The sequence below is a fragment of the Canis aureus genome, chromosome 6, assembly GCF_053574225.1.
Source record: "Canis aureus isolate CA01 chromosome 6, VMU_Caureus_v.1.0, whole genome shotgun sequence".
NCBI classification, from domain to species: Eukaryota; Metazoa; Chordata; class Mammalia; order Carnivora; family Canidae; genus Canis; species Canis aureus.
In genome coordinates, this window is record NC_135616.1 from 70,173,268 (window position 1) to 70,185,477 (window position 12,210).

The 12,210-nt window shown below is 39.9% G+C and overlaps 1 protein-coding gene across 1 annotated transcript; it reads left to right on the forward strand.

Annotated features, from left to right (window-relative positions):
• Positions 1-622: 622 nt before the first annotated feature.
• SPATA45 (spermatogenesis associated 45) lies at positions 623-11,900 on the forward strand. Its single transcript, XM_077902176.1, has 3 exons — positions 623-747; positions 4,938-5,252; positions 11,773-11,900. Exons 2-3 carry the CDS (start codon positions 4,976-4,978, stop codon positions 11,790-11,792), a joined length of 297 nt encoding a protein of 98 aa, XP_077758302.1. The 5' UTR covers positions 623-747; positions 4,938-4,975; the 3' UTR covers positions 11,793-11,900.
• The last annotated feature ends 310 nt before the right edge of the window (positions 11,901-12,210 follow it).

The window sequence follows — 12,210 nt, forward strand, 5'->3', positions numbered from 1 at the left end:
TTCTACCAATACCATTTCTATTTCTTCTCTCACAAATTCCTGTAAAGAGATAAATAAATTATGACTTTTGTATTTTTGAAGTGTATTTCTGAAGATTTGTGTGTGTGCATGTGTGTGTGTGCATGTGTGTGTGTGTGTGTAGGCTTCCTCTTCTGAGAAAAAAGATATAATAAAATAATTCCTAAGTAAAAGATGAGGTTTTAATAAAATCAAAAATAGCTATGTATCTACCTTAAAATTTTAGACTATAAGCTTCATGGGGTTAGGTGCCCATTTATCCCCAGTACCCAGAACAATACCAGGCACAGAGTACCTGTTCAAGAAATATCAGTACAAAAAAACAAAAAACAAAAACAAAAACAAAAAATAAAAAAATAAAAAAATAAAGAAACATCAGTACATGTAATAAATTGATACCGGACACAATGTAAAGAGCTTTACATGTGTATCTCATTTAATTCCAACTTCCTCCCTACCTTTTACCGTATACACACAAACATACAACTTAATGAAATATAGCTCTTTATCTCAGATGAAGAAATTAATATTGAGATTTAGCAATTTATTCAAGGATACATGGCTGATAAATAAATGGTCTAACTCCAAAATTTCTCTTAATTAGGGTTCTATGAAGAGAACAAAGTTGGAATGCCTTAGGTCATGATGTTCTATCACCAGGGTAACATTTCAGTAGGCTGATCCAAACCAATGGACTTCAAACAGGCTTTGGGTTGCTGTGCATTAAAGGTAATTTATAATAACATACCTGTAGAAGCAATAGTATATTTTCTATATATACAGTTGATTCTTGTTATTGTAGTAGTTATATTCTGTAAAGAGGCCTCAAACATTGAATTAGCAAATAGCCCCGGCGCCTAGGGGAAATACAGGGTTAGGTTCTTATGAGCCTCTGGTCATAACATTTTTGTCACAATCGATATGTAACTTTATTTTATGTATCTATTTGTGTAGAGGCACGTTATTATTTTTTAAAATTTATTTATTCATAAGAGACACATAGAGAGAGGCAGAGACATAGGCAGAGGGAGAAGTAGACTCTGCAGGGAGCTTGATGTTGGACTGGATCCTGGTCCCCCGGATCAGGCCCTGTGCCAAAGGCAGATGCTCAACCACTGATCCACCCAGGTGTCCCTAGAGGCACATTATTTAATATTTACTGTTGATTCATTAACATTGAATTCCCAGGGATGCCTAGGTGCCTCAGGGGTTGAGCGGCTACCTTTGCCCTGGGCGTGATCCTGGGGTCCCAGGATAGAGTCCCACATGGGGCTCCCTGCAGGAAACCTGCTTCTCCCTCTGCCTGTGTCTCTGCCTCTCTGTCTCTGTCTCTCTGTGTGTCTCTCATGAATAAAAAGATTTTATTTATTTATTCCTGAGAGACACAGAGAGAGGCAGAGACACAGGCAGAGGGAGAAGCAGGCTCCACCCAGGAAGCCCGACAAGGGACTCGATCCTGGGTCTCCAGGATCATGCCCGGGCTGAAGGCAGGCACTAACCACTGAACAACCCGGGTTACCCTAAATAAAATCTTTAAAAAAAAAAATTGAACTCACAACTTAAAGCAGTATGACATAACTCAAGCCTGAAGAAAGCTTATCTAAGGCATGTAAGGCACAATACAGCAGCCTTGCTGCTTAGGAGCACTAGAAAGCCCTTTAGCGCTGTACTTGGGGGGCATCCTAAGAAAAAGACACTAAATAGATCAGGAAAAGACACTTGTTTATAGTATGAGGGCTAGAGCAAGAAGGCAAAGTGTCCCTTTGTTTGACCTTAGCTGGGAATATGCACATCAAGGAGACTCAGATTTTTGCAGTTCTGTACATTTCTGGGAATGATGATGAAAATGCCACGTGTATGGATTTTGAGATAACAAATTTTTATGAGTAGGCAAATTTGCAAATATGAAATCCATTAATAATAAGGATGTTCTCTACATATATGCTTAATATTTTCAAAGCCATTTATTTACTTGTTTATAAGATTTTATTTATTTACTCATGAGAGATACAGAGACACAGGCAGAGGGAGAAGCAGGCTCCATGCAGGGAGCCCGACGTGGGACTCGAACCCCGGGTCTCCAGGATCATGGCCCTGGGCTGAAGGCGGTGCTAAACCGCTGAACCACTGGAGCTACCTTCAAAGCCCTTTATTTTGTTGTTGTTGTTGTCGTTTTTAAGATTTTATTTTATTTTTAGGTAGTCTCTACACCCAACATGGGACTTGAATTCATAACCCTGAGATCAAGAGTCGTGTGTTCCATCAACTGAGACAGCCAGGGGCCACTCAAATCCCTTTAAAAAGCCATAGGTTAGGGCCGCCTGGGTGGCTCAGCAGTTGGGCGTCTGCCTTTGGCTCAGGGCGTGATCCCGGATTCGCATGGCCTAGTGCCACACTGGGCAGGTTTCCTGCATGGAGCCTGCTTCTCGCTCTGCCTGTGTCTCTGCCTCTCCCTCTGTCTCTCATGAATAAATAAATAAAATCCTTTTTTTTAAAAAAAGCCATAGATTATGCGTATTACTTATCTTCATTTAAAAAACTGTAAAACTGGGTGAATTAATCAGAAATCATCCTGTTGTTATGTCATACACAGAGTCATAGACATGCGACTTCTGCACTAACACAGGGACCCCATGCTCAAAAGGGACCCTGCACTTGGCTTAATGCTCTGCTATTGCCATCTTGAAATTTTATTATTTTTTTAAAGATTTTATTTCTATTTATTTGAGAGAGTAGAAGAGAGAGAGAGAGAGATAGCAAGAGAGAACATAAGCAGTGGGAGAGGTAGCTCAGACTCCTCCTGAGCAGAGATCCTAATGTGGGGCTCCATCCCAGGACCTGGGGATCCTGAGCCAAAGGCAGACGTGTCACAGACTGTCACCCAGGTGCCCCTAAGTGTGGATTAAAAAAAATCTTGGGCACCTGGGTGGCTCAGTGGTTGAGTGCCTGCTCTTGGCCCAGGTCATGGTTCCTGGGGTCCTGGGATCGAGTCCCGTGTTGGGCTCCCCGCAGGGAACCTGCTTCTCCCTCTACCTATGTCTGCCTCTTCACTTTGTTTCCCTCATGAATAAATAAATAAAATCTTAAAATAAAAAATCTTGACTGCTATTCTTTGAGCTTCTTGAGTTTATGGAATAGTATCATTTATCAATTCTGGATATTTCTCAAACATCTTTTTAAATCTTGTCTCTGCTTCATTTTTGTCCTCTGGATTTCCCATTTCATGTAGGTTTGACCTCACTGTGTCCTCCACAAATTTAACTTTTTCATACTTTTTGTCTTTTTTGTCCTTCTGTGCTGCATTCAGGATAATTACCTCTGATTTATCCCACAGTCCTCTATCTCTTCATCTGAATCCACATCTGCTGCTAAACCTACATTTAAATATTATTGAATAACATTTTTCATTTCTAGAAGTTCTCTTTGGCTTCTTGTTTCTTGAAGATAGCTGCAAACTGATTTCTCGTTTCTTTAAGTGTAGTATGTAAAAAAATAAGTGTAGTATGTGTCTTTGTTCTGTAATTCATACCAGGCTTCTCACATAGTAGATTTCATGGTTTTGTTGCTGCTGTTCTCACTTTACGATGCTTCATCTACCTTAGTGCTTGATTGATTATCGTTGGCTATGTGCTATTTGTTATCTTTGAAAAAGTACTACTGGGAATTCCCAGAAGCCTACGATGGAGTTCTTCCAAAAAAGAGTTGAGTTTCCTTCTGTCAATCACTTGGGTGTCATCCTAGCCTGGAACCCCTTCAGCTAAATTCTTGCCACCACCCTTGCTTCTCAGCTTGGTGTTTCTTGCACCATTCTTGTTTTTCAGCTTGACATTTCTTGTAACTGCTCTAGTTGTGAATTTGGGCTGGAAATACATGTGAGTCAGGAAGCACTTAAAACTTTTCATGGAGGGATTTTCTCCCAGAGCTGTGCTTAGTGCTAAAGCAACATTCTTCCGGCAAGTTGGTGATGGAATGTGAATTTATTTCTTATCCACTCTCACCCTGAGGGCGTAACCTTTTGGAGGCCAACTTAATATGGAAAAGGTTGCTTTAGGCTCTTCACTGGTGCATAGCTTTGGGCTTTGATTTTTCTGTCCCTTGTAGGGTAGGCTAGCAGAATGACTTCTCTAACCTCCAGGATCAGAAAATGTCCTCAGGCAAGCACAGATTGTGTCTACCTCTCTATGTCCTCGTTCTTGCTTTCTTTCATTTTGGACTTGATATTTTCTAACTCTCTTATCATTTCATGAACAAATTTAAAAATTTCCCCAGAATTTTTAGTAGTTTCCACTGGGAGCTATGTCTGAATGAATAATCTAGTCCACCATAGTCACTTAAAAGAAAGCTCTGTTCGTCTATATAAAATGTTAATGTGAGATTGTTTTTTGTTTTTAAAGATTCTATTCATTTATTCATGAGAGACACACAGAGAGAGGCAGAGACACAGGTAGAGGGAGAAGCAGGCTCCATGCAGGGAGCCCGATGTGGGACTTGATCCCGGGTCTCCAGGATCAGGCCCTGGGCTGAAGGTGACACTAAACCACTGAGCCACCCAGGCGTCTCCTACCTGATGCTTTCCTGCATTTTCTACAATGAATATATATTATTTTAGAATGAAAAGAAGCAATAAGAGTCCCTAAAAATCAAGAATGAATACACTGTATTAGTTTCAAAGACAAAATATATTCTTTTTTTTTGACAACATATATTCTTACTCAGGTCTTCTTTTTCTGATCTTTATTTCCCGAGGAAACATCAAAATACAAAAAGAGCTTTGAAAACAAGGATAAAAATGGAATGAGATGTGGGGTGAGGGGCACAGTGGTGGTGGTGGCATTTTACAGGAGGGGAAAGAGGAGTGGACTGTAATACTGACTTCAAGGTTAAGCAGCCACTGATGGTACTTTGTCATTTGTTTGCAGGACAGCAGGAATCATTTGATGATTCCTTTGCCAGCACAATGACTTCTACAAACAGGACCAGTGAAAGAATTGAAAAGCTTAAAGCAAGCAGACAACGTCTCCTGGAGGAAATAAATGAAAAGCGTGAATCCAACTGCTTTGTGGAAAGAAGCAATCAAGTTAGCTCACTGAGAGTTCAAAAGAGGCATTTCAGCACCGCCTATCAGTCCTCTACTCACACTCAAATTAAAGAATCTGTTCCTGACAGTGGCAGGAGCTCCTGGATTAAACGGAGTCTCCTTGCTCACCCAGAGAAAAAGCACTTTCCTGCAAAAAGTAAGTTGTTATGGTAGGATTCCCACCCAATTGACAGGAGGTATTTATAAGTAAACTTGAGGAGAATTTCTGGGGTTGAGAGAGTTTCGGTAAGTATCACTCTGGGATAGTTTAAAGGAAATCTGTCTGAAGTAAAAAGCATCAATCAATGAGGTTAGGTGATGTAACAATAGACCAGATTCTCAGTTTCTTATGCTTAGAGAATCCCAAGCTTCACTTCCAGGCTGACTCATTCAGTAGGCTCTCCTTTAGGTCCCAGAATCTGCATTTTCAGCAGACTAAGGAGAGCCTGAGAACCATCATTTGAGAAAAGTTGATATAGATACTTATAATAGAAAAAAAACAAAAAAAAAAAAAACAAAAAAACCCTCCAGAGACTTCCTATTTCACCAATTTCTGTTGCCTCTGCAAAAATTTCACGTACAAAATTGAGATTCAATAGAAATGATTTTGATGACAAATATCAAACAAGAAGCCCTGAGTAACAATTATAAAATGTGGAAGGAGGTTGGCATAGGGGTTTGTGGTGGTGGTGACATTATTTTGCAGGAGGGAGAAGAGAAAGGGTAACTACTCTTGATTGTGAATACTTGTTTCTTTTTTTTTTTTTAAGATTTTATTTATTTATTCATGAAAGACACAGAGAGAGGCAGAGACATAGGCAGAGGGAGAAGCAGGCTCTACACAGGGAACCTGATGTGGGACTTGATCCCTGGACTCCAGGATCAGGCCTTGAGCCAAAGGCAGATGCTTTAGCTGCTGAGCTACCCAGGCATCCTTGAATACTTGTTTCTAAGTCAAGACAAGCAACTGATGGTATTTTGTTATATATTTGGAAAAAAAAAGTGTAATTATATTAAATAAAAACAGCATGATTAAGTTAGATCAGAAAGAAAAGAATCACTGTTTTGGAGACTTCTTTGATGAGGTGGTTGCGACTTTCCATTTGACCCATGATCTTAGTAAGTGATACAGAGAGGTGATACAGTGTGGCATGGGAAACAGATTCTCCACTGTGTTTGAAAGTTAATCTGTAATAGCCATGTGTTTATTTTACTCAAAACATAACTCATTACAAGGAAGAATCGCTTTAGTGCTCTAAGTGATTTGGATAATCTTTTATTCTGCTTGAATTACTTGGAACCAGATGAGTTAAGCCACACTAGTTAACCACTAGTAGGTTAGTCCTCACAAGTTTAATGGTGGAGACTAATATCCACCTTATATGACAAACATAGTTTACCATTTTGTGAATACACATGGTTTTCTACAAAACAGAGTCTAACAAATGTAATTTCAATAGCCAACATTAAGGACGTCAAGGTTATAAACCAACAATCCTGGAACATTCACACAAACCTTTATTTTTTTAATTTTTTTAAAGTTTATCTGTTCAAACAGATGCTCTTTTGATAGTTAATTTTTTAAGTGTTTTTTTTTAAGATTTTTAAAATTTATTTTTCATAGAGACACACACACACAGAGAAAAAGAGAGAGAGAGAGAGGTAGAGACACAGGCAGAGGGAGAAGCAGGCTCCATGCAGGGAGCCCGATGTGGGACTTGATCTTGGGTCTCCAGGATCAGGCCCTGGGCTGAAGGCAGGCGCTAAGCCACTGAGCCACCCAGGGATCCCCAAACCTTTATTTATTAAACAATTTTTAAAAAGATTTTATTTATTTATGTGAGACAGGGAGAGAGGCACACATAGGCAGAGGGAGAAGGAGGTTCCCTGTGGGAATTCCGAGTGGGGGTGGGAGACTTGATCCCCAGGATGCTGGGATCATGCCCTGAGCTGAAGGCAGACGCTCAACCACTGAGCCACCCAGGTGTCCCAAAACAAACCTTTGAATATTGCAGAAAAGCTCTTTGTTTCTCTTAAGTAAATAGACTCAAACAGACATTCAACTTTATGATGACAAGATACAGAATAAGCATAAACCTGATTTAAATGTTACAGTAGTTAGCATGTAAATACATGCTTTTTCTATTTTAGTCTAAAAAATTAGTAGTTCTCAAAGGGTGGTCTGGAGACCCCTGCGCATTCAGGTCTTTTTCAGGGACCCATAGGGTCAAAGCTATTTTCATAATGATGCTCAGATATTACTTACCTTTTTTACTCTCATGGGAGTACAATGGAGCTTTCCAAAAGCAATATGACATGCAATTGCATCATTCTTCTGACCATTAGATGGAATGTGGACTTGTATTCTTGAGCTTTAAATTTTTTCTCCATTTAATTTTTTTAAATTTTATTTATTTATTCATGAGAGACAGAGAGAGAGAGAGGCAGAGACATAGGCAGAGGGGGAAGCAGCCTCCCCCATGGGGAGCCCGATGCGAGACTTGATCCTAGGACCTTGGGATCACAACCTGAGCCAAAGGCAGATGTTCAACCACTGAGCCACCCAGGTGCCCCTCCATTTAAATTTCTAATGTGATAAATATTGAAATATATAACAATGAACAAAACCGTGATAGGGTCTTTAATAATTCTCAAGAATATAATGGATCTTGAGACCAAAAACCTTGAGAACCATTTGTTTGAACAAGTGGTAGGTAATTATTGACACAGTGCTGTGTATTCCCAAAAGCTTATTAGAATCTTTTCCCATGGTTTTCTCATTAATCTCTAAGGTCTTTGATTTCAACTTTAATTTTAATCAAGGATAAATAAGAGATATTGGGGGCTTATTATTATTATTATTATTTTCACAAGTAGAAAGCATGTGGGTATAGAGAAGGGTGCTGACATTTTTTTGAGTTTTTTTTTTCTAAATACTTTTAGAAAGTATTATGTTCCTGAGTTTATATCAATTGAGAGATAGATAGAGGTAAAAATTGGTTTTGTTCCTGGAAGACTATCTTTTTGGGAGAAATTGACTTAAAAGCAGTGAAAGTTGGGGTGCCTGGGTGGCTCAGTGGTTGAGCATCTGCCTTTGACCCAGGGTGTGATCCTGGGATCCAGGATCAAGTCCCACATCAGTCTCCTTGCAGGGAGCCTGCTTCTCCCTCGGCCTGTGTCTCTGCCTCTCTCTCATAAATAAATAAATAAATAAATAAATAAATAAATAAATAAATAAATAAAATCAATCTTTAAAAAAATAAAATTTGATGAACATATTACTCCTGTAAACCATTGACAAATATGTATTGATTTGAATGATAAACATCATTAACTGTAAAATAATATCCTCTTTCTATAAGATGGCCTATTTCTCTTCATCTATGCTTAGTTTTTAGGTGATCCCAACTAGACAGATTGCTGGTCTTCAATCTTACAGGGCTTGAAGAATCTCATCTCTATTTTGATAACTTCCACATTGCTATTTCTGGCCCTGACCTTTCTTCTGAGAAGTTTTATATATCCCTCAGACTGCAGGTATCAGACTACCACCTCTACTTGATGTTAACCCATTGCCTAAAAAGAATTCCTACCCTTTAATCCTAAACATAAATACTCACCCCTGCCTTTTCATTTTGGAAAATGGTCAAAAATCTAGGAGTAACTCTGGTTCTCTTATTTGTCTCCCGTCCTACATCTGATTGGTCGGCAAGTCCTGTCAACTGCTCCCTCAAAATCTGTCTCTGAATCTGACCACAGCTGCCACCCTGTTTCAAACCATACTCATCTCTTTCCTAAAGGATAGCATGGGCCTGCTGTTTGCCCTCCAGCCTCCATTCTTGATGCCTCTCAAATTTATTTCTTTACATGACCTCCTGAGTGAACTTTATAAAACCTACATTAGATACGTCATTCATTAGTCAAAACTGGCCTATGGTCTCATACCACACTTAGGTAAAATCCACACGCCTTATCCTGTGCTTAAAGGCTCTCCATGAACAAGTCCTTGCTTACCTTTTCACCCTTATCTCTCCACTCTCCCTGGACTCATTTCATTTAACCACCTTGGCTTTCTTCCTGTTCCTGGGACACAGCACTCCTGTTCCCACATTAGGGATTTGGCACATGCTGTTCCCCTGTCTGGAACTCTACTTCCCTCACTTTATTCAGCTCTTGTTCAAAAACCAATTAATCAGAAATCACCCTATATAGGGACGGCTGGGTGGCTCAGTGGTTGAGTGTCTGCCTTTGGCTCAGGGAGTGATCCCAGGGTCCTGGGACTGAGTCCCTCATCGGGCTCCCCACAGGGAGCCTGCCTCTCTCCCTCTGTGTCTCTCATGAATAAATAAATAAAATCTTTTTAAAAAATCACCCTATATAAATAGAACTTCCCAATATCTTGCAACACCACACCTGGTGTCCTTTTCTTCAATGATATTTGTTACTCCCTAATTTAGCTCCTTGATGGTATTGGTTTCTTTTCTTTTTTCTTTTCAAAAAACATTTTTTAAAAAGATTTTATTTATTCATGAGAGACACACAGAGAGAAGCAGAGACATAGAGGGAGAAGCAGGCCCCTTGCAGGGAGCCTGATGAGGGATTCCATCCCCAGACTGGGAATCATGCCCTGAGCCAAAGGCAGATGGCCAACCACTGCGCCATGCAGGGATCCCAATATTGGTTTCTTCATCGCTTTTTCCATTCCATTCCTAGAATGGTGTTTGGGATTGATAAAGCACTCAGAAAATACCCATCTGATTGAATAGATATTGAGACATAGAATGTATTTTTCCTGAAGTCATGGTAAATCTTACCTTATTCTTCTTGAAACCAGTAGGTGTGCCCTTGGGCGATGGCTCCCAAACTTAGAGTTTCTCATGGCATGTTTGTTGCTGTCCAGGTTCTTCAGGAATGGAGGAGGATAATAAGAAGGTACATTTGGCTGGGTATATACAGTAAGGATTAGAAAGTACTTTACTCTTTTCCTTTGTATATACCTATGTTAGAGGAAGAAACACAATTCTTTCAGCAAATTTTAATGAGTATCTGCTTTCTGCCAGGCACTGTTTGAGCTTGGCAATACAGTGATAGAGTGGATCCACTTGATAGATAGAGATAGGTAGTTATAAGGTAAGAGCTTTGGAGAAACATAAAGCAGCAGGATGGGAGTGAATAGAAGTTCTGGGTAGAGAATGCCCTCTTGCTCATAGAGCTATGTGGTTAACATTAGGGCATGTGGGCCAATCCAGAACTCCTGGCTTCTTTTTTTTCCCCCATTATTTTTATTTGTTTTATTATTATTATTTTGATCATGATAAGTATACTCTTTAATCTCCATCACCTATTTGACGCATCCCCCCCACCACCTCCCCTCTGGTAACCATATACTAGGACTCTATAGTTTAGAGTCTGTTTCTCGGTTTGTGTCTCTCTCAGAACTCCTGGCTTCTTGAGATAGTCAACTAACAGGAATAAGGAAGAGAATGAGAGTAGTCTTAATGGTCCCAAATGGTGGTGAGACGACTAGTGTTAAAGATGAAAAAGGTTGGGGACTTTGCTAAGAGCACTTGGAGTTCTGGGAACTCGTCTTTGCTTCAATCAATAGTAATATGAAGACCAGGGAATGAGTTTTCTTAGCCAGAGGTCTTTAAGCTCTTTTTTCAATCTTTCACCTGGAGATGTCGAGGCCAAAAGAGGAGCAGTCTTACTTGAACATATTAGCCTTAAAAGCTGAAGATGCAGGTGTCATTGTTCAGCATGTTATAACAAATCACAACAGATGGGGTGCATAAACAAACTTTCTCATAGTTCTGGATGCTGGAAGTCTGAGATTGGGGTGCTGACATGTTTGGGTTCTTGATGAATGCCCTCTGCCTGGTTTAGAGAGGACTGTTTTCTTGCTGTGTCATCACATGGTAGAAAGAGCTAGCTAGCTCTCTGGCCTCTTCTTTTCCTCTTTTCTTTCTTTCTTTTCTTTTTTTTTTTTTTTTTTTAGATTTTATTTATCCATGAGAGACAGAGAGAGAGAGGCAGAGACCTAGGCAGAGGGAGAAGCGGGACTTGTTCCCAGGACCCCGGGATCACGACCCAAGCTGAAGGCAGATGCTCAACCATTGAGCCACCCAGGCATCCCTCTCTGGCCTCTTCTTCTAAGGGTACTAATCCCACTTATGAGGACTCCACCCTCATGACTTACCACCCAAAGGCCCCCAGCTCTTGACACTGACACACTGTGATTAGGGTTTTAACATAGGAATTTGGGGAGGTGGGGGAACACAAACATTCACTCCATTGTACCTGGGTTCACGTTCTGCTGCTGCCATTGACGAGGGTCATATGCTTAGTCATTTAGTGTTTTTTTTTTCTTTTTTAAAATATTTTATTTATTTATTCATTCATGAGAGACACAGAGAGAGGCAGAGACACAGGCAGAGGGAGAAGCAGGCTCCATGCAGGGAGCCTGATGTGGGACTTGATCCCGGGACTCCAGGATCATGCCCTGGGCCAAAGGCAGGCGCTAAACCGCTGAGCCACCCAGGGATCCCCTCATTTAGTGTTTCTAAGCCTTATGTTCTGTATCTGTGAAGCAGTACTCATCCTCCTTGCCCTCGGGGTTATTCCAGAACTATGAAATGTATTACACATTATATAACAACTATTTACTTTTTATTTTTCAGATAATGCCATATTTGGATAAAGTGCATCTCCAGAGACACACAGAAATATAATTTCTTTGATCCTTCTTCAATGTCTGTCTTATTGACAAATATTAATTATGAAAGAAGTAAAATAATTATTCACTAGATCACCAAGAAAACATTTTAATTTCATATAAAATAGACCTTTATTCATTCCATCCCATTATTTAGACTTAGATGTCTTGGAAAGGTTTTGAGTGATTAAAGATAGTTTCAAGGATGAATGACCAAAAAGTTCACTTTTACAGTGATGATCTTTTTTTTTTTTTTTTTTTTTTTTAAGATTTTATTTATTAGAGAGAGAGAGAGAGCATGAGCAGGGGGAGGTACAAAAGGAGAAGCAAACTCCCTGCTGAACAGGAAGCCCGATGATGTGGGACTGGATCCCAGAATCATGACCTGAGCCAAAAGCAAACC